The 22,049-nt window shown below is 39.2% G+C and overlaps 1 protein-coding gene across 5 annotated transcripts in view; it reads right to left on the reverse strand.

Moving 5' to 3' along the window:
- Nucleotides 1-1,604: 1,604 nt before the first annotated feature.
- FHL2 (four and a half LIM domains 2) overlaps nucleotides 1,605-22,049 on the reverse strand; it is a 53,609-nt gene continuing 33,164 nt past the window's right edge. For 4 of the 5 annotated variants that reach the window (XM_056490556.1, XM_056490520.1, XM_056490529.1 and 1 more), the window contains exons 2-6: nucleotides 14,537-14,716; nucleotides 7,709-7,883; nucleotides 3,996-4,165; nucleotides 3,169-3,355; nucleotides 1,605-2,478 (exon numbers count right to left, since the gene is read on the reverse strand). In XM_056490556.1, coding sequence (XP_056346531.1) covers nucleotides 2,327-2,478; nucleotides 3,169-3,355; nucleotides 3,996-4,165; nucleotides 7,709-7,883; nucleotides 14,537-14,692 — 840 coding nt within the window. In that variant the 5' untranslated portion in view covers nucleotides 14,693-14,716 and the 3' untranslated portion in view covers nucleotides 1,605-2,326. Of the gene's footprint in view, nucleotides 2,479-3,168; nucleotides 3,356-3,995; nucleotides 4,166-7,708; nucleotides 7,884-14,536; nucleotides 14,717-20,237; nucleotides 20,413-22,049 lie in introns of all 5 variants that reach the window. The other variant, XM_056490548.1, reaches the window with a different exon arrangement.

Here is a 22,049-nt window from a genome sequence, read left to right on the forward strand (position 1 = left end):
TTCTTAGAATCATCAAGGTTGGGAAAGACTTCCAAGATCATCAAGTCCAAGCTTCAACTGAATTCCACATGCGCATTAAGTTGTATCACAAAGCACTGTCTGCATGTTTTTTGAACACTTCCAGGGATGGTGGGTGACTACCATTCCCTAGGATCCTGTTACACTGCTTTACCACATCCAAGTGGTTTCCACCAGTCAAGAAAATTTTCCTAATACCTGGCCTGAACTTTCCTTGTCAAAATTTGAGTCTGTTTCCCCCGTCTTATCACAAGCTGCCTGAGAGAAGAGGCCAAGCCCCACCCTGCTATCATCTCCTTTCAGGCAGTTTTAGGGAGCAGTAAGGACTCAGCTCAGCCTTCTTTTCTCCAGTCTAAGCAACTCCCAGCTTCAGCCCCTTCACCAGCTCCATTGCCCTTCTCTGGATGCACTCCAGCACCTCTGTCCTGCTTATAGTGAGGGGCCTAAAGTTGAGCACGACTCGAGATACGGCTTCTCATCAGTGCCAAGTACAGGGACACTACCCCTTTAGCTCAAAGGAATCTCTTTGGGCAAAACACTAGAGCACAGCTGCAGTGTGCTGGGGGATAGGCAGAGCCCCGAGGAGAGAGTGAAGTGTTTGCCCTCCTTTTGGAGGTGTGGGTAAAGAGGGACTTTTATGGCTGTTTGCTACAGCTTTCACCACAGAAGAAATCACCAAGGGATAGAATCTAGTAATTCACTAAGTTCTGATTAGCGCAGTGTGTGCTTCAAAAATGTCAGCCAGCAAAGTTCTTCAAATGGTGTGCAAGAAACCAAATCTGATCTGGTACATCCATTTAGATTGTTGAATTAATGAGAGGGGAATGACCTGTGAGCACTTTGCACTTGGTACAAAGAGACAAACTCAAGAGTGGTGGCAGAAACTGGGAGCAAACTCTCCCTACCCAGTAGCACACAGAGAAAGTATGTTCCTAAATCTTAATTTCAGATCTGAAGATTCCTGTTGGAGGTGTGATATATTTCTTTCCTCCTTTTTCTGAACACAAATGAATTCCATCTGGAAGGTGTCCTGGGATTGTACATTGCATAACATAACCATATTTCTTGCAGTTTGCTTTGGGAAAAGGTTTATCTTCCTTTGTATTGTTTTCTTTTGGTGTTACTGTGCTGCCAAAATGCTGTTGCTGACAGTTGCAGCTGTGGCAAACATGTAGCAGAAATTATGCTGCAACAAAGGGTATTATGTATCCCAATCGACAACATAATTAAAGCATGCCCTACTATAGAAGTTAAACTTCTAACTTTCACAGAGATAGATGTTTTGTGTTGTCTTGAGAAGAAAATTATTTTGGGCTTGAGTTTAGAGCCTGTGAACACATTTTTATCAGCTGCAGTCAGTTCAGTGCGTGTTTTCACACACTTGTTCAGTTTTGCTGATAGATTTCCCACTGACTTCAATTAGTAAAAGACTAAGTTGTACAGCAGGGCGCTTCTGAGAATTGTCTACAGTTCACACCCCAAAAATTGGGTGCAAAAAGGTTTGTGTTTGCATGCATTGTGTTTCTTCAGAATGTGAAAGCATTTTTTGTAAATATTATGTAAATAAAGTTTAGCCATAATCACAGTTTTGTTTTAAACAATTTTATTTTGAAAAATGTAATGTGCAGTGTAATGTCAACTAACTGTAATACTGACACTGTTGATCAGAACTTGTACCTCACACAATGATCAGCTAGACATGCAATAAAATATGTACCTGTCATGAAGCACTCCAACTTCCACTGTTTCATCATTATCTCTTTATGGCATGTCACAAATCCATGTACATTGAAATACACTCTACTTTTGCAGTCTTTCCACAGACTTGACAGCACACACTAGTCACATAGCTCAAGAACATTGGGGTTACACCAGCCTTATTGGAACTGAATGGCCTTTGCCATTGATTTCAGTGGGCTGAAGGCTTCACCCTGAATATCCACCTATGAATGTATGGTGTGTGGCCATTTTAATCCTTGAACTGTATCACTTGCTTGTAAAAGGAATATTTTTTAGGAAAGAAAAACTTATAAAAAGCACGTTATGTAAAAACCAGCCAAAGAGTTTTACATCATGGGTTTTGCATTAGCTTTTGTTATTGGTAGAAATCTTAAGCACTCACACTGCTATTAGAGATTTTCAAGTTGTTTTCCCTCCAGATTCGGAGAGTATAAAGAAAAAGGCTAAGAAATGTTAATAGTACAGTGAGACACAGAGTGGCAAAGCTAGCTCTGAACATCCATGTGTTTCAGACTATATATTTCAAGCACGGCTTTTCTCCCTTCTTCCTCACCTCTTAGTTTGAGCTTTAAATATCCTTTCCACATTCAGGGCAAAGGATGTCATCCCTTTCTGTGAGGAAGCCACGACCCACCAATGAAAGGGAGCACTTCTTACAGTTAAAGCAATCATTATGCCACTGCCTTTCTTCAAAGGAGATGTACTTGGTTCCTCCGAGTCCTGTTTGAAAAGCAAAATCATTCTGTTACAAGAAAAGAATAGCAGGTCAGCCATCAGGTCATGCAGACTGACATGGAGATCTGACATTCAGCAGTGAAAAAATGCCATTGTGACAAATCTCTGTTGCTGTGCTAATTTCACCATCCTTATTCTGTAGTGATTAGTATTTTCATCCTCAAATACTTCTGTTGCTTTCAGCAAAGTTTATGAGCAAGGCTGTTAGCCCTAGTGATAATGGCAGAAATGAACTTCCAAGGGATGGCCCTGCAACATGCAGCAGAAGAAAAGCAAAGCACCTGCCTCTGAACAGAATTCTGTTTTTTTATAGAAACTTGTATGGTGCCTGAGTATGTTAATTTATGTTTTTCAGAGGTGCATTTAGATAATTAAAAAAGAAGTCTGTCAGGTCATGACTTGATTCATTGCTCAGAAGGAAGAATGCCTCAGGAAAAGAAGCAGGTTAGTAAAAAAGCCTTTGAATTTGAAGCCATGGCAGTTATCATCAGGTGTACTGAAGTTGAACAGAAGAAAAAAAACAAAAAAGGGAAAAATTTCTCTAGGTGGAGCTCCTTAAAAAGATTCAGTTGGGCATCTCTTGTACCAGGTCAGACTTTCTGTTTAGTTTTGCCTTTAGTAGCAAATCAACACACAAAACTGTCTTTACGAAATATAAAGCCATAAGAGACCTACCACTGATTGGGTTTGTGCATCCAGCACACTTTTTGGCATAGAGGTTGCAGAAGCAGCTCAAGCAGTATGCAAACTCATCCCTGGAGGTGAAGCGCTGTCCAGACAGCTGCTTCTTGCATGCAGTACACACAAAGCACTCCTTGTGCCATGGCTGCTCCCGGTAGGTAACACCTCCTGTGGTGATAGCCTGGTTTAGGAAAAAAAAGACAAGAAAGTGTTTTCTTGAGAGTGGCAGGTTTGTCTTTTGGTTTGGTAAAGAAGGAGGGTGATGATATTTTAGTGGGTGGGAGGAGGGGAGGAAGGCTTAGCAGCAGCTCAATTATAATTTTGCTTGGAGTTGACCTCGAGAAAATCATGCAAGTGCTTTATTGTGATTTCCTTATTTATAAAAAGAAGATCCATGCTAAAAGTACTTTATTCTGTATATAGTGTAAAATCTCACTCTCAATTGTACTCTATTTTTTGAGCTACTCTTTGTATGTTGCTTTTCTTTTGCATGTACTAGAGTTTGTCTCATCACTCTTCCTTCACCTGTCCTTTCTTCATGGTGGAGGAATTACCTGATGTGTTTCAACTTCCCTGTTACTTTCTTTGGAAAAGACTGCTTTATTTCATATTTTAGATGAAGTATTTACTTTCTGCTTCTCCAGACTTTCTCAGGGAGTTTTCTCTTACAAGTACATGCAACAGAAATTATATAATCTCTTAAGACCAGTTAATTTTTAATATCTTTGCACACACGAAAATGTGATATTCTGCCTAATTGGATATAATATGGAATGGGCTCCAACCCCTTAGGTTTCACACAAGCAAAATAAGAGCACTACCTTCTTGCACTGGACACACTGCATGGCAAACTGCTTTTCATAGCAGGGTACACAAAAGTTTTGGCTGTCCTTAGGGATGAAGCTCTTTGTCCCAATAGGCTGTTGGCAGCGGTAGCAGATGAAGCAGGTCTCGTGCCAGCTGTTGCCCTTGTATTCCATCTTCCGAGTGCCTGCAATGAGACCAGAGCATCAGCTGAACTTCTGGGTGAGACAGAAGCTGTTTGTAGCTCTTGTTGGCCTGGCTGTCAGTCAAGAAGCACTGCAGCTATGAGCTAGAGGCTATTTCATGCTCCTACCAGCTTTGCATGATGTTTGGTACCATTTTATGTTTTTGGAGAGAAGTGGTTCTTCTCCTGAAAAGCAGAGAAAGATTTAGTGCAAATAGCAATAGCCTAGAACAGCTTTTTGGGGTGTTATTAGGCAAATAATGAATTCCAATGCACAGGAAGATTCAAACAAATTGGACATACACCAACATAAGCTGCTGCTAGTGCTGAGTGCAGGAAAGCCCATTCCTCATTAAAGGTTGACCTCATTCATCTGTTTTGTTTCCTTTTCAAATAGCAGCAGGGTAACTGGCTAATTACAGACTCATAAAATGATTTGGGCTGGAAGACACCTTAAAGATCCTCGAGTTTTAAACTCCCTGCCACGGACAGGGACACCTTCCCTTAGACCAGGTTCTCAGAGCCTCATCCAACCTGGCTTTGAACACTGCTGGGGATGGGGCATGCAATTACTGGCAAGCATCTTGCCTCCCTTTCCCAATGCAATATAGTCACTGTCTGAGACAATGGATTGTTTCATATCTGCTTGGGGGCCTTTTTCTTGTTCTCATTGAGATATATTATAAATTTGCAATTGTTTCCAGATCAGCAACACCTTCCATAAATGTTTGTCTGTCTCTTGAACCTTTCAGTAAGAAAGAAACTCACTCTCTGTTTTCAGATGAATTGAAAATATGGTTGAAATGTGGAATTTAAACAATCCCTTATTGAAAAGCAGAAAAGTGGTATGGTAGTTAGGAAATAAATGTCCTTCTCTAGAACAAAGGTTTAGGGTTCAGATAGTGTTCTTTGCAGATTCACTCCATGGTATGGCAGGTAGACTCTCAGCCCTTCCAGGAAATTGGAGATGCCTTATTATATGGATAAATTTCTTTGCACAAGGTATGATTTCCTATGTACCAGTTTGAGTCAGAATATTTGATACTGGCCAGAAGGATAAACAAATGTTGTTCCTACAATTCTGCATCACTCTTGGGGCCTGTGACAGCAAACATAAAGTCAAATACTTGGAAGACTGGCAAGCTGATAGAGTTGGCTAATGATGAACCACACTAATACCTTTGATGCTAATTCTGCCCACCCCTATTACTGCAGGGTGAAGTTTTACCATTTTTCCCCTTTGCAAGCATTAATTCATCTTTGTTTACTAGTTGCATATTTTTCTTCTTTTATGATCTCATTAAATTCTGCTGAGAGGCATACTTCAGGATTTATTTGGTAGGGTTTTTTTTCTTTTTAAATTGGCTTGCCTCCATAGCAAGTGAAATGTTAATTACCTTTCTTTCTGATGCTTACATTCTTGAATATTTCTGCTCCATTCTATTAATAGACACCTTCTACAAATTATGCCCTCTCTATGTTGGTAACTTCCTACATCATGTCAAGGACCAAATAAACCAGTCCTTGAAAGAATAATATTCAGGAAAAAGGAAATGTGGAAAGAATTATTTTCACATTTTCAGCTCTTCTCTCTTTGGGATATTGTTGTCACTGAAACTCAAAGCAGGAAGAGCCCTGTTTTGTTAACTTCTAGACTGAAGTTAGCATGAGTTGAGTTTGCAGAAGGACTGAAAGATCAAGCTTGTAATCACTTAAATGGGCATGTCATGATAAAGCTTCATTAAATCTATATTTTGCATTTAGTGTCTCAAAGCAAAGGTTAAGTTTAGCATTAACAGTCTCCACAAAGGGTATCCAACCATTTCCTGGCTCTTTCAAAATGAATTATGCTTTCACTGGTGGCCATACTCCTCTGCTATAGCTCCTATGCTACCACAGTGTGCTGTGCAAGTAGAAAAAACATGCTGAGTGTGCTGCTCTTCCAGCGTGGTGACATCTCAGCTGTCTTAGGTAAGCAGCTAGAGACCAGCAGGTAGTTGTAAAGTATACAAAAATGAATTTCTTGTCTTTTGGATTATAAGAGAAGAAGGGGTCCTGTGTCAGTGAATCCAGTTTCCATTACTACATAACAATGTGTAGCTGGCATAATAGAAAAAAAGAGATCCATTCAGTAAATCCCTGAAATGCTGATGAATTAACAGTATTAAATATAAAAATATATACACATACAATTATAGAATCATAGACTCATAGAATAATTTTTGTTGACAGGAACCATTTTGAGATCATCTAGTCCAAGCCCTCACAGTAAGCAGGGAAATCTTCAAATCTATGAGGTTGCTCAGAACCCCATCCAAACTGACCTTGAATTTTTCCAGGCATGGGGAATCCAACATCTCTCTGGGCAACCTGTTCCAGTGTTTTACCTTACCTCCTCATTGTAGAAAACTTATTCCTTATATCTAATCTAATTCAACCCTCTTTTACTTTAAAACCATTACACTTTATTCTATTGCAACACTCCCTGCTGAAAAGTTAGTCCCCATCTTTGTTAGAGGTCCCCTTTCAGTACTGAAAGGCTGCAATCAGGTGTCCCCAGAGCCTCCTCCAGGCTGAACAATCCCAACTCTCTCAACTTGTCTGTATAAGCTCCAGTACTCCTCTGAACCTTCCCCAGCAGTTCCAGGTTCTTCTTGTGTTGGGGCTCCCAGAGCTGGATGCAGCACTCCAGGTGGGATCTCTCAAGAGCAAAGTTATGGGGCAGAATCACCTCCCTTGACCTGCTTTGGATGCAGCCCAGGATACAACTGGCTTTCTGGGATATGAATGGAATTTCTGTGCCATGTAGTTCCAGCTTTAAAACTAGCACTGGCTATTCCCAAGCATGTCAGTTTTTATTGCTGTGTCAGTAAAATGGGTGCATGTGGAATAATAGGAAATGCCTAAACTTGGTCATTAATAGATAGGGTCACCTGCTTTTAAATATTGTTGTCCTGTTTCATCATCAAGCCTCCATTTTTACACCCCAGGAGCAAAATGTTGTGGTTTTCTCTTTTTATCTGAGATGACCAATGTCAGAACCAGCTGACAAAGTAACTAGCAATAGTTATGGAGTGTGTATGAGGATTCTTCAAATCACCTTTAATATTTTATTTCTGTACTGATAGCACTTGAACTCAAAGCCCTCAAATCATCACAGAATGCTATAGTATTATGTGAGAAGACCAGATTTTAGCAATCTCTTATGTAACCTCATGTTTCATGTTGAAAAAGAAAATAGCTCTTTCCTGTTTCTTCATATCTTTGTTCTCAAGAAAGATTTCAGAGGCACTTAGACCAATTTTTCATCTGTCTGAGAGAAGCTAAATTTAGAGTAATTAGACAAAAAATTCACATGAATCAAAGTTCTTCCATGAGCCATTATGAACATTATGTGTTCTGGTCATGGAAGTGGCCTAGAATGCACCCTCACCAGTTTTTTACACAGTTCAGCATGACTTAGTAGAGATAGTCATGGACAAACATTTCTCACAAGTGTTGCAGAGTTTGGTCTTGATATTTAGTCCAAAAAGTGAACATCCTAACCTGGCATAATAGTCTTCTTGCACTCATTGCATTTGGAAGAGTATTCATTGGAGTAGCAGTCAGTACAAAGTAGATGTTCCTCTTTTGCAGCAAAAGGTTTGTCCACCAATGAATTCTTGCACTGGAAGCAGTAGAAGCAGTTTTCATGCCAGTGACGGTCCTTGTAAGACAGATCCTGTAGAAATCCAAAACTACAGAGTCAGTGGAATGAATGCACATTCCACATTTGCACAATTGGAAGCTCAGAGAATGCAAACACATCCAAATCTGAACTCCAGCCAGGAGCTGGGGCTAATTTGAAGAAAGCAAAATGTTCTGACTAAGGTAAAATTATTTTGCTGTGATAACCAAGAGCAGCTCATGACAACTACCAACCCTTTTTCAGTCCAAGGTAGCCCTTTTTGTATGTGACAGAGGAGCAGATAATTTCACTTAGGTATTTCCTTTGAGAATAAAACCCTGCTTTTGAGTTGGATTAAAATTTGTTAACCTGATAGGTATGATAGACTTCCCCTATTTGCCTTAACTACTGCTGATTTCTAGTTCATTTAGTAGATATTTACTCCAGAACAGAAATATTTTTTCCCAATTGCGTTCCGGCATTTTTTTGAAAGATTGACACCAAGAGAGGAATGAGTTTGATCCCTTTAGGATTTTTTTCACTACAACAAATTTTTACTGACTCTTGTGTTTTGGTTTACCTACATTTCAGATGTGGATTGTACCTGTATCCAGTGATCCAGAGTACTGGCCAAGGGATTAGTGTGGGCAAGTTAGTACTTAAAATAATCTTCACGGCTCCTTTTATTATTTAAAATAAAGAGTTCTTCACAAAATTGTGACCTAAAAGGGTGAATTGGGCTTTTAAAAACTTACTTTAATTAAAGCAGCCTATTCATGTAACACTTGAACAGTGTCTTTGGACTTCAAAAAACTTAGAGCTTGGATGATTACAAGAAGCAGTGTCTACCCCAAAATATTGAGGCTCTAGTTTGGCTTGGGAGTGTGAAAGGCTAAAATTGTCATGAATAGGGAGTATAAAAATTCAGCTGAAATAACTTCTCAGGTTCTAGTTTAAGATCTACTGTGTATTTATTGCAGGCACTGAACTAATTAGGGTAATTGAAGGAAAAGAGCAAATAGTAGAACAATGAATTCAAATTTTTCAGTTGTGTGAAGCATCACAAAGGGTTCATACCTGATCTGGCATAAGCTGTACTATGTCAGTCAGTACAGTCCCAGGTAACTCCAAATGTGCAATCTTAGCCCAAAGATACCACAGACTTAGGTTAACATAAAATATCTGATGCTTATTTTGAGCTGGTTCTCATAAATAGCTAACAGGAAACACTGAAATAGCTTCATCTAGCTCAGCTGATATGTGGTAACTCGTTAAACTTTAGTAATTTCTGTCAGAATTTGACCATGCCATTAAGCATTTCTGTTTGGACATTTGTGCTACTCACCTAAATATTTTGAATCATTGTGAGTAACAATACCCAATGTGTCTTTCATGTCTGAGGTTGCACTCTGTGATAGAATATCTAAGACCTCCACTTTACAACTTTCAGACAGTTGTTTATTCAGCTTGTCTATTCATTTCAGCTAAATCCTTTTGAAACAACACAAATTTCTGACTGTAAAATTTTAATCTTTTCTAATAACAAATTCAAATCAATCTTCTTTTAACTTACTTTTTTTCCCTTTAGTGAAGTCAAATAGCCTAAATCTGGTCTCATATTATTTTTTCAACAGAAAAATACAATATACAGTGCTTTCCAAAAGAACTGAAACCTGCCTTTTATAAAGTAGAACAACAGATCTGATTTTGTTTCTCATGTAACATGATGTATTCAATTATTTTTCCTCACTAGCTGTCATTTCCTGTTTTTACAGTTTTCAGCCAGCTATTTTTTAATATTCAAAATTCATGTGCTGATGCATGCTTATTTAATCAATGAAATTATACCCTGAAGAAGGTGCATGCCTTCTAGAAGAGCAGGAATGAAGAAAAATATTAGGTACCAATGATGAAAGATTTGATCCCTGAGTCAGCTATGATGGCAAGATTTTATAGAAAGTGGCTGGGTAGGTGACAGTAACAGATGTTTCATCATGATGAAGTCATGAAGCAAAACTACAACAAAAAGTATCCAAGATAAAAAAAGTGGATTGAATAATCTTTAGCTACTCTGGATTACTATAACAACTATTGTCATTGAATGCAGAGAAAGTTCTAAGATGTCTGGCTTTGACAGTAGAGTATTAGACTGATGAAATGGATATTGTTTTTTTCTCTCTGAATCTGTCACATCTGAAAGCAAGGAAGGTACTGATGAAACCATTTATGTATCATGAGTGTTCTTAAGTCACTGAAAAGAAGGTTTGGTCTATTTCAACATGTTGTGTGTGTATGTATATATATATATATATATATATATATATATATCACTGGAGCCTTTGGCTTGTCCATAAGCTGTGGATGTATTGTGTGTATTGTGGATGTAAATGTGGGTGTACTGATCTGGAGCAAATTTTACTATGAAAAAAAGTGCAAAAACTAACTTAAAGCTTTCTGAATGTCAGGCTGCTCCTCTTTAAGCTGAGAGAGCATCAGATTTAGTCTAGACATGTGAATTCTAATTTATGCCAGCTGATTGTAACCCAAATAAATCTGTTCCAGCAGAAGGTACAAGTGATATACAACTAATTCCTGTTGTTTCTCACTTGTTTTCATTATGACACCCACAAAGAAAGCTTTAAAAAGATAACTTTTAACGTTGGCAAGATCAAGTTTTACAGCTTCTCCATAGCTCTGCACAGTAGTTTTGCTCCAGCATGGTTTATTTGGCCTCTAGGGTGGGACTGCATGTGACTTAGAAAAGTGTGGGTTTAAAATAAAACCCAAGAGAGCCCCTTAGACTAGGGTTACCAGTTAACTGGGTTAAGCCTGGGCTCCTCATACCCTGCATTTATATTGTCTTCTCCTCAGGCTTTTTAAGTCTAAGTAAACTGAAGCCATTATGGAATACCATTTCTCTTGAACAGGATTTCAACAGGGACCCAGTAGGAAGAAGGAGATTAGAGAGCTTATTATCTGAACAGTAACTGTATATGTTGTACATGGCTTGTTTTTGCCTGCCACAATGCTCTTTTCAGAAGATAGAATGTAGGAAATGGGCTATGCCAACTAAATACTCTGTAGATTTTAGCTACACATTCCCTGTAGCAAAACACTAAAGTATGTTAGACTGGCACATATCTATAAAATTATGTTGAGAAAAGGTAAAAAACAAGATACATTGTGCTGTACTCAGCCCCTTACATGTAATAGAAGATATTAAGGCATCCACTTCTTTTCCCACAACTAGCCTGAGATTCAGTAACCAGCTGAAAAAGTGTGGCATGTTGGGACAAGGTTTAAATATTAAAAATGAGAAAAATAATTTTTTTTCCCCTTTCCTGATCATAATTTCTGGAGGTTTTATTTTTTTGTTTAGTTTATGTGTGAGAATGATTCTTTTGAGTAATTTTTGGCCTGTGTGCTGACACAGTAGCTGTATCTCACAATCTACTCATAATTTAATTTTCACATTTCACAGAGAGATCTTTCATCCCCTCCTGCCTGCCAAGGCCAACTTGTGGACTGCATTAAACACAGGATTACTGTAGGTATTTCCTGTGTTTGCAATGGTTTCTATACCATAGGATCTGCAAGGAAAGTATCAAAAAAGCCAAAGTCAACCACAAGTAACCCTTCTGCAGTTAAGTAAATGGGTAGAAGATGCATGGATTTCCAGAAATAAGCATGAAACTGTAGGTGTGGTGAGCATTCCCCAGGGCCTTAGCCAACAAAATGCCAATTTTTTCTAGAAAAAGTAAACTTCTCCTATAACCCCTTGGCATGTGGATAATGTATAACAGGTGTGACAGAAATGGCATTGTGGTTTCTTGCTGCCTGCTGGTTCCTCCTACCACTCAACATATGAAGCTTTTCATTTGCCTGTGAAAGTTTTGTAAGCATCAGCTAGAACTGTTTACAGTTAATGAAATGGCCTGTGCCCAAAGGTGTCATTCAGACATATGTCATCATTCTGGGATTTTTTGGTGGAAAAGATTTACAATAAAACCAAATTATTTATTACTCAGTGATAGCCACAGTCACCCATAAACTACCTTAAAAGATGGTGAAGAAAATTCTCCCCTGACCTGAATTCAAGGAAAGTTTCTCTACAGAATTTGTTTTATGGGGTGTCTGTGCTATAGCTAAAACACAATGTGAAAATCCAGCATCAATTTCATCCTCTCAGAGTCTGGTGCTGTCAGAATTTGAATATTACATGTGTCCTCTTCTTAGCATCTGTGGCTTCACTTTGGTGTAACCCTGCCAGTTATAGGAGGATTGATTGTAATTGGGAGGGTGGGAAAGAAGGAAATTAAGAGCATCTGGTTCTCAGTGCAGGTTTTCTCAGTGTAGAGAAATAATGGCGGGCAAGGAAACTCGTGAAGGAAAATCTGATGTGAGAACTATGGAATAAAGTTGTAATGTGGATGTAAGTGTGGACACCACTGCCAGATGCAGGGGCCTGGATGTGACCTTTTCTCATGACACTGTCACTCCATGAGGTTTTTCATCCCAAATTTTACATTTTTAGGTTATGTTGAGCATATGAACAAATTTGAGTTAAGTTCCTACATGCAGTAAACACACTGGTTTCATTCCCAAACATGGTACAATTTATCTTTTTTGTTCTGGTGAAAAATTAAATGCAATGTGTAAAAAGATTTATATAAAAATACATACATATGTGTGTATTTCTTATGTATTTATATATCTATGTGTCCATACAGTTTAATGAGGAGAAGACTTTTTTTGTGCCTGTTCCATGGCTGAATTATGCTCATACAGTGCACACACTTCATCTGAAACTTATCTGGTGGCTGAGGCACTTGCAAGGGCTCTCTCAAATGTGTACTCTAGTGTCTGTTACTGTCATTGAAAAACTACTCTAGTTTTCTTCTCATTGAGAACATTCATAGGATCTCCTTTTCTACCCAAACATGTTTGGTTTTTTTTTGTTTTGTTTTGTTTTGTTTTTTTTTTTTCAGAAAACTTGCAGGAATTTAAGCTTCAACTTTTATCCATCTGTCGGAATTTGCTTAAAATTGGTTAACAGCTTCAAAAGCTACAGCATAAAGCACAGATGGGTACAAACAGCCATCACAGAAACAAAAAAGAACATCTTTGTTTCTGGCATGTTCTATACCTCTTTAAGAAATCTTTATTTACTATCTCTTAGTTATGTTTTCCACATATAGTTCTGTTTTTTCACATAGATAAAATATTCTTAGATTGCAGACAGTTGAGGTTTTTTCTTTTTCTTTTTTTTTTCTATCTGATATTAGAGTGTGCCTCACTTAAAAGTAAAGCAAAGCAGCATATCAGATAACACCCACACTCCCTAAATACATAAATCTGGGTTGAAAAGTTCAGCCTGATTAATTCCTGAATACTTTGACCAAGATTTGTTGAAGCTGGTCCAAGTTTTTAAATTCTTGACTATCAACACATGGAAATATCTTCTCAAGGGATTAGAAAGAGACCTTAAAACAAAAGCACATTCTGGAATGAGGCAGGAATATTTTGCTTTTTCAGGTCAGGCCAGGCCAGCTGTGTCTCATCTCTAACCTGAATATTTATGAGCTGTAGGAAAGCTGGCAATTTTATACCTTCCTAAAGATCATTGCCTGTTCCCTGTCTTGGTGGTGAAACATTTTTACCTTTTTAAGGCTTCTGAAAGGGACTTTCCTACTGATTTGCCAATAGGGTGTTGTAGATCAATTTGGAATGTAAGAGATTTATTTTTTCCAGTCTGACTATGCACATATTTTTATATCTTTGAACTAGTGATTGAGTGGTAGTAACAATGATGAGAATTAGTTGGTCTTTCTAGAGGTATGGATCAGCAGTGGAAAATCAAAAATCAGATTTCCTTGGGTCAATGAAGAATCCTATGGCCATGCAATACAAATTTAAGTTCTACTGCAATCTCATCCTGTCAGTGAAAATTTTGTCTAACTTTGAACAGATCAATTTTATGCAGGGAGGATGTATATCAGATGAAGTTGGTAGCTGTATAACAGACACTACACTGGATGGTTCCTCTGTCTTCATTCAGGCAGTTGAAGCTGGCATCAACTCCAGTTGTTTTAACTAATTTAAAACAAATACAGGTGGTCACATCTAATCTGTACCAGGCAGGTGTTTCCATGTGTTGTAGCAGTGCACAGCTCAAGCAAGCAAGGCCTCTGCTCTGTCCATCCCATTCTTTGATTAGACTCCACTATCATCATTCTGTATTTAAAAAGTTAATTTTTCTAACTCTATCTGGTTTATTACTTGGGTCAGCTTTAGCTAAATTTCTGTCACCTACAAGTTAGCACCTTAGCATGAGTGTGTGTCTCTTGATAACCACAGAAGTGTGGTCACTGCAAAGCCAGCAGTGGCTTAGCTCCCTCTGACCTAAAAATAGGCTCAACCAGCTTCTGTCACCCTTTCCCAGCTATCCCTGAGGAAAGGCTCTCCCAAGGAATTAAAGAGAATTTCTTACATCATAGCATCAGATCATTCTGTGCTTAACAGGAGTGCATTTCTATTAACATGCTGGGTAAAGGATTTGCCAAGTGATGACACATAACAGACACAGGGGTCAAAAACCATGTTCTCCCATTGAAGGAAACCCTGTGTAGGTGTTAGGCTGGATCCTTCCAGATCTCAGAGCTCTGTACCTGTCAAGATTTCTGTAACAAGACACAAATCCAACATACCTTGCAGTCAGCCCCAATAGGTTTTTTGCATTCCTCACAGGTGTTGGAATAAAGATTTTCATAACATTTCACACAGTAGGGGCTGTCCTCCTTCAGGATGTACTTCTTACCAAAGAGAGACTCTTTGCAGTAGTGGCAATCAAAGCTTTCAGTCATGTTGCTGTCTGGAGTCCAGTTATCCTGCCACAAAAACAGGAACAGGCACATGTCAGACTGAGCTACACTTGATCCAATCCCCCAGGAAAGGTTTACCAATTCTTGTTTATCACATTGTACCTCAGTTTTAATCCAACTTTCAGTCAAATAAATGAACAAATAGGAAGAAACTGGGCTATAAATTTTGCAGTGCAGCCCATCTAAATTAGCCATCTGTTGATCCATCTTTGGCCAGAACTAGTGTTAGAGATGAGAGGGAGGAGCAAACCCTGAGTCTGAAGAATTCTCATAGGACTTGTAAATGGAATTTGACCTGTAGGTCTGCAACAAGAAGATGTTTCTGTAAGGGATTGAGAGAGTCAAGTCCATTAGGAGGATGAGCCAGCTAATCTTCAGAAGCAACATCTCCTGCATAAGGCAAGAGGAAGGTCTACATTGCTAGTAGATTTTAGTCTACATAGCTAATAGCCTAGGAGGCACCACAGTTATATGCTCCTGCACCTTCCTTCTCTGCATTCTCAGTAAGCCAGTGTCTGGCAATCATTCCACCACAGGCAGACACCAACCCTCCATCTCTGCTCATGCATGGGACTATGGAGACAAGGTGTAGGATCAGTGATTGTCTATCTGATTCTTCTCTAATGCAACTGAAGGAGTTATCCAACAGCTGTAGTGTATTGGGACACAAATGGGAGGTGGGTACCAGGTGTCCCAGCTCAGACAAATGTCAAACAATGATTATGGAAGGGGAAAAGCAAGTAGAAAAATCTGTGTATGGTGTTTCAGCTTGTCTGGATTAGGGGCAATTGATGTTTGCTCCTCAGGTTTTGTTATGTCTCTATCATTTTCTGAATGCATACACAAGCAAAGACGACACAAATGTCTTTGATGAATATTTATTATTGCCTGGGACAATTTATTTTGGGTTTCATTACAGTCATCACTCCTTTCTCTACCTGAGGCTTGCAGCATGTGTTGCATCTGAGATCTGTTTGGAGGTTACAGCTGGAGCAGGGCATGGCTGCCTGCTTAGGAAAGGGAATTTCTCAAGCAGAAAGTACATGTCACCTGGACTGCATGATCTCCACTGCCTGCCAGGCTGCATCTCCTCTTTAAGCCATATCTGTTCTATAAATCCTTAAATGTTTTGAGTGCTAATAGCTTAAGTGGCTACCTCTGTCTTTCATGCACAAGTGACATTTACAGCAGCTGCAGCCCTTTCGCCAACTTCAGCTCTCAGTTTTAAACAAAATGTTACTTGCTTAGTGTTCTTGGCACGGTTGCTGATTTCTGGAGTTTGTCCTCTCCCTCTGACAGTGGGAGCCACCCATAGGGCATTCTGAAATCCTGAGTTTTCTTTCAGGATTCCAGTTTTTATTATCATCTTTTTATTCTGTCTAGCTGGGATGAGATTAAGGTTTTAGGGCAGTCTGAATGGACAAACTTTAGTTTGATGACTAGAAAGCTTTTTTTTTTTTTTAATGGTCAATCCACTGCTGAATTTTGTGGTAACTAGCACAGACTGAGGGGCGAGTTCTTTTACATATGTGAAGTAGGTAAGTGATGTCTCAACTGGAAAGTCTGAATTCCTAGCAGATACTAAAGAAGAGACAAACTAGCAAAGCCCAAAACATGCTTGCAGGAAGCACAAATCCTGGCAGCTGGTTACCTGTACTTCTGACCACCCAGGACTAGCAGTACAACTGCTTTGGCCTTAAAGATGGTCTAGGAACTAATTAACTTTCTTATCCCAGAGGGAACTAGGAGTATGTAGGGTGCTCTTTGTCCTTAAGGAGTAGAGAGGATCATAGGACTGATAAGAAGACAGAAAGGAAGAAGATGTGCTGGGGAGAGAAGTGCAATGACACCCAAATCTCCCCTCTAGCCCATCTCCAGCAGCAGCCAGCAATGGAGGCACAAGGCAGGAGCTGTTTCCAGCAAGTTAATTCTCTCTTGAGCTACACCTGCAGCCTTTACCAGAACATTTAAAGTATGATCATGGAATTTCCTCTCTGTTTTGAGCCTGTTTGCACCCCAAACCTACATAGTAGGTTTGGACTTTCCCAGTAAAGAACTAGTCAGGACTAAATTTTCTTCTGGAGTAAGCTCAGCAAAATGTATGGAGTCAGACCAAGGTATGCTGAGTTACATGTGTAGACATATGACTAAGTCTGACATGAGTGATACCTCTTGTTCAAATAGTCTGTATTTTGGTCAGAAATCTGCATTTTTTTCCCAAATGATAGGATTTTGTTGCCTATTTAATGTGCATTATTGCTAAGTTCAAATGTGAGCAGAAATCACCTATGAACTTACATTTGTCTCCCTTCTTCAGAATTACTTCTTTCTAGCCCTGATTTAAAAGTAGATGTGTGATAATGAAGAGTGAAATATTTCTCTGCACTCATGATGTGTGAAAACAAAAGCTATAGAGTGTGATTCCTTTACAGGTTTACACCATTTCATCTAAAGCTGCTAAATGTAAAATATAGAAATGCATTGTGACTGGAAGAAGGACTCTTCCCTTAGAGGTGGATGTTCCTGTCTCTTGGTCACAGGACTTTCCCTCTTGAGTGCTGGATTATCTTCTGGGTGCATTTCACAGGAGCAGAGGCCAGCATCATGTAATAGATGTATTTAATAATTTACATAATAATGTAATAACTCAACTATTCAAAATAATTCAGCAATCATTTAATAGCTGCTGCCACTATTTCAGAAAATACCAGGACACTGCCTTCCTATCCTGAAAGGGATCTAGTTTTGTTAAATGTGTTGCAAGATTGTCCCAGGGGATTGTCCCCCTCACCCTGAGCAGGGAGAGGCAGTCCTCATTTCTACATCTCAAACAGATTTAGGGATGAACTCTGCTCTATGAAGACAGTGCAGGGGCAGCTCTGGATGAGATTTGAGGAATACCTCTAGAGATTTGGGAAACTGAAAGACAAGATCTGGATTTCAGCATTAGTTATGTGAATCTTTTATTGGATCCAGGGCCAATTTTGGATCCAATATCTCTTAAAGTTAGGAATTCAGGTTCATTCAGTAAGCTGGAATTAAGGGTGAAGCATCCCAAAGTTCCAGGCTGTTTAAATCCATGCCTTGGACTGAATCTCATGATGTACTATGTGGTATTTTGAGAATATTGAACAAGGTTTTTTCTGCTCCAGAGACAATTAAATGTGAGGTAATAATAGATCCTATCTACTAAATACTAGAAGGAATCTCATACAAATAATTTCCCTGTTGTCTTACAATCAAGAAATGTAAAATCATACTGAGCAATATTTTTGCCTCTCACTTTGTACACATGGTCCTTTACATTGCCTGTTCATTAATTCCTGCTATATAAAATCCCCTTGTGTTAAGCTTAGTGCAGGCTTTATGCACTGTTTTGGATTTGAAGGGGAAAAAAAACAAATCAGGAGACTTGCACAGCTCTGGATGGACACAAATTGCAATTCAACCTCCTTGCCATTGATCTGTTTCTTTCTCTTGTGTTTGATACTTGTTGACTGTAAAGTGTTGTGGGACAGAGGCTCACCATTATTACAGCTCTTTGTGGTAAAAGGCATTTAGATTTTATCACTGTAGTCATTCTATACTTATACTTTTTCAGATTGCTCTCAACATAATTATGATGGGGAAATTGATATTTTCTGCCATTCAGTTCCCCTCCTTCAACATCAGACATAACAAGTACATCCCCAAAAGGAAAAGAGCTTTCAGTTGCACACCCAAAAAAGAAGCTTCAGCTTATGCCAAATGTTAGTACTACCCACACTGTGTCTCACAGGAAGTTAGAATTGGCAGGAAAATTACCAAAAAGTTAGTAGGCTGACTCAAAATCTATGCTTCTTTCCTCTTCTTTCCCTATTGGCTCAGTCTCATTTTACTGGCAGCAATTCCTAAAGTTGTCATATTACCACATAAATATCAGGACTCATCATGTCATTAAGAAATTATCTAGTATTCCCCCATCCCATGACACTATTGACTACTGAAAAAGCAGAGTTTGCCTGCTTCTTCAGCTGTGTATGCAAGCCTAATAAATGCTGTTGTGTCCATCTCTTATTTCAACTCTTCTTAAGGGGTGTTGAGCACTGAGAGGTGCAGATGCACAAGAAGAAGAGAGAGAAAGAGGCCAAGGGAAAACTGTCTAAAACATGCAGGAGTTGTTTAGTTTATTCATTGAAGTTCTGATCTCTTGTAACAGCATCTGGAGACACAGAATTAAGCCCCTGTAGATGCCAAAGGGGACTTGCTGTTGATTTAATTAGGTCAGTAGTGCTGGGGCTCTCTCCACCTGTGCCCCTGGATGGGTACATTGTGTTAGCCACCTGCACAGGAAATAAAGAGTCTTCCTTCAAGATGCACAGATATTTCTCCCACCTGACTATTTTTCCAGAAGAAGAGTACACATGGAGAATTCTCTATCTGTTTATTTCTCTTCCCCTGAGGAAGGAAGATATGTGTCTGGCAACTCCAGTGACATGAGCCATGTGGGTCTAGAGCATTTGGAAACAATTTATGTTAATGCTCCAAAGGCTAAAATGAAAAGATTTATTTACAACCATGAACTGACAGTTGAAACTATGCTGGTCTTTCTGGCAAGAGGTGACTTTTTTTCCTGTAACTTAGCTGCTCTTACCACATTCATTATCTATCATCTTGTTGCAGCAACAGGAAAACACTCTTGGAAGACCTAACTGTTTTTCCAAACCAGACCATAAGGCCATGCAAGAGGAAAAGAGGGAAACCTAATTCTATTTCTTTTTTGTTGGCCATGGGACAGGTGTTGATGCTTTGAGTTGCTCAGAGCTGTGACCCTTCAGCAGCAGCTCCTGGCCATGGGCAGCCAGGACAGCTGATGCACAAAAGGCTGGGGCCACAGAAGGACATTTCAATTACACTAAAGGTAATGCAAAGGCTAACCAGGCTATGAGGGACAAGTGGTCTGGGGTTTATTCTTAGCTTGTAAATGAGAGGATGTTTAGGCACATGTGGCTGCACTCTTTGTCTTTTAAATTTTTAAGCTGAGAAGGAGCCAGAAGCCTTTTTCTCTTTCTGCTGCTATGGAGGAGCAATCCTGAAGTAAACACAACAAAAAGAATTTAGCACCCTGTCTTCAAGAAAGCAAGATCCTTATGATATATCATTTATCTCCCAGAACAGCCCTGTTAACAAACTCAGTGGTTTACCAGTATCCACATAGTGTTTAGGATATTAAAGTACTCAGTTACAGAGGTGTTCATTGCTGTTTCTTAAGCTCAGAGTAGATATTTGCAGATCTCTTAGAAGCTCCTTGTCAAAAGCCAGGAAAATTTGGTTTAATATTTGAAAATAATAATAATAATAATAATAATAATAAGAAGAAGAAGAAGAAGAAGAAGAAAAAAATTTAAAAATTGACCCCAAGAAAAATATCCCAGTCATGCCTTTAGATATTTAGATATTTTTAAAGCTATTTAAAGAAAAAAAGTTTCATTTTTAATAAAGTTACAATATTCCTCAAAATTACTTTTGGATTTTTCCAAACACTCACCTTCCTTGGAAGTGGGTGACTTATGTTGCATAGAGTATAACATTCTGATCTCTCCTTTAGAGTTTTTAAAAATCTCTTTAGAGCAATTTTCTGACCAGACAGACTGCATTAACACATGCAGATAACCAAAGCATGTCTGTTTCCTGTCTGCATGGCACAGTCAGCCTATCATGACCTGGAAAGTGGATAGTGTGCTGCTTACTCCTCAGCAGAACATGAATAACAAAAATAAAGAAATAAACTAATAAAATAAAAAATGTTTCTTTTTCTTTTGTGGCAAGGTTTCCCATGCCTCTGGCTAAAGTAATCCCAGTTATAGCAGTGGAGAAGGAACACTTCACTCGTGGTTTCTGTGTGGTTTATTGTGTTTGGCAGTCAATAAAGATCTGCTCCAGTCTAGAGCCACTCCAGCAGTGGTAGAGCAAGAACCAGTGGTAAAATCTACAAATGCCACAGAAGAACTGGGCACTGACACTTTTTGAAAGTGTACCCCAGAGAGTTTGCTCTATGGTTATCTCAGGCTGATACTGAAGTGATGGAGGGTCTATGGTCTTGCCCATATCCCTGCACACATTTCAGTTACAAAGAAGCATGTTGAAATAACATGGAGCATGACTTAAATCTGCCACAGCAAGGAGGAGCACAGTTCAAGTAGAAAGGCTTGCTCTTATTTTCTCTTTTAAAGCCTTTTGAAATTGCTGTCCTCCTCCTTTCTCTTGCAAAATAAGCAAATGCTTGCTCAAAGGAAAGGTCAAGTACTTGATCCTGCTTAAGCATAAAAAATTATGTTTCTAATAAAAACATTTAAGCAGATAACAGACGATGATACAGGAGAAAAATAGTATAAGATTAATAAAGCTTGTTATTATTTCTAGCACTAACCTGCAAAAGTAGTGTATAAGCTAAATGTCTCCAGACACTAAACTCCAACAAAGATTTGTTTTTCCAGAAAAGGATTGCTTTCTCTTATTGACAGGAATACTGATAATCTCAGAGAAATTAGACTTTAAAATAAAAATATCCAGAAATGCCATGTGCCACCATTCAGTCATGTTTCCAAATTTTTCTGTGTTTTTAAATCCTGCATACTACTACCCAGTGCACAAAACCAGAACAGTGCTTCCTCCTTTAAAGAAAGGATAGAAGAGTTGGGATGATTGTGTGGAAGGAGAATGCTTTGTTATTTGTTCTGGCCTCCAGCAGCTGAGCTCTGGTTCTGTTTGCTGAGGTAGGACCACAAAGCCCCCTTGTGTCTAAGATAATTGGTGCTCCTGGTTTGGGGCTAATGCACATCTTACAGCTGCAGCATAAACCTGCCATGGCAGTGAATGCCTCAGGGTGTCCAAACCTTCCTGCCCAGCTGCCATGCCCATGGTCTTCCCAAACATGATAGAAGAGGCTGTATGAACCTTGGGGGCAGCCATTCAGCTGGGCACATCTCAGCAAACCAGACTGACTGCACCTGGGTGAAACCAGTTAGGCCCAGTTTTGGGTGGGTTTGTGGCTGGAAACTGGACACAGAGAGCAAAGAGAACATCTGCTAAGGTTGAGCCAAAGCACCTGTGGTGCATGAGAGGTCCAGAAGGCACAAAGACATAGAGAGCCTGGTGACATGGACATAGACAATCTTTACGTGGGCAAGATTATTTCCAGCTGAGGAAGGAAGATGTTGAATCCACCACAGTGACCTGCATGGTACAGTATGGAGAGGTGGAATTCTTCAAAGGTGAGATCCTGGTCTCTGAAGACACTTCTGCTCTAAATTTCAAGGGTGCTTCAGGGCAATGACAAAATATATCTATGTAAATGCTT

Source organism: Oenanthe melanoleuca, chromosome 1 (assembly GCF_029582105.1).
Source record: "Oenanthe melanoleuca isolate GR-GAL-2019-014 chromosome 1, OMel1.0, whole genome shotgun sequence".
Classification (NCBI taxonomy): Eukaryota; Metazoa; Chordata; class Aves; order Passeriformes; family Muscicapidae; genus Oenanthe; species Oenanthe melanoleuca.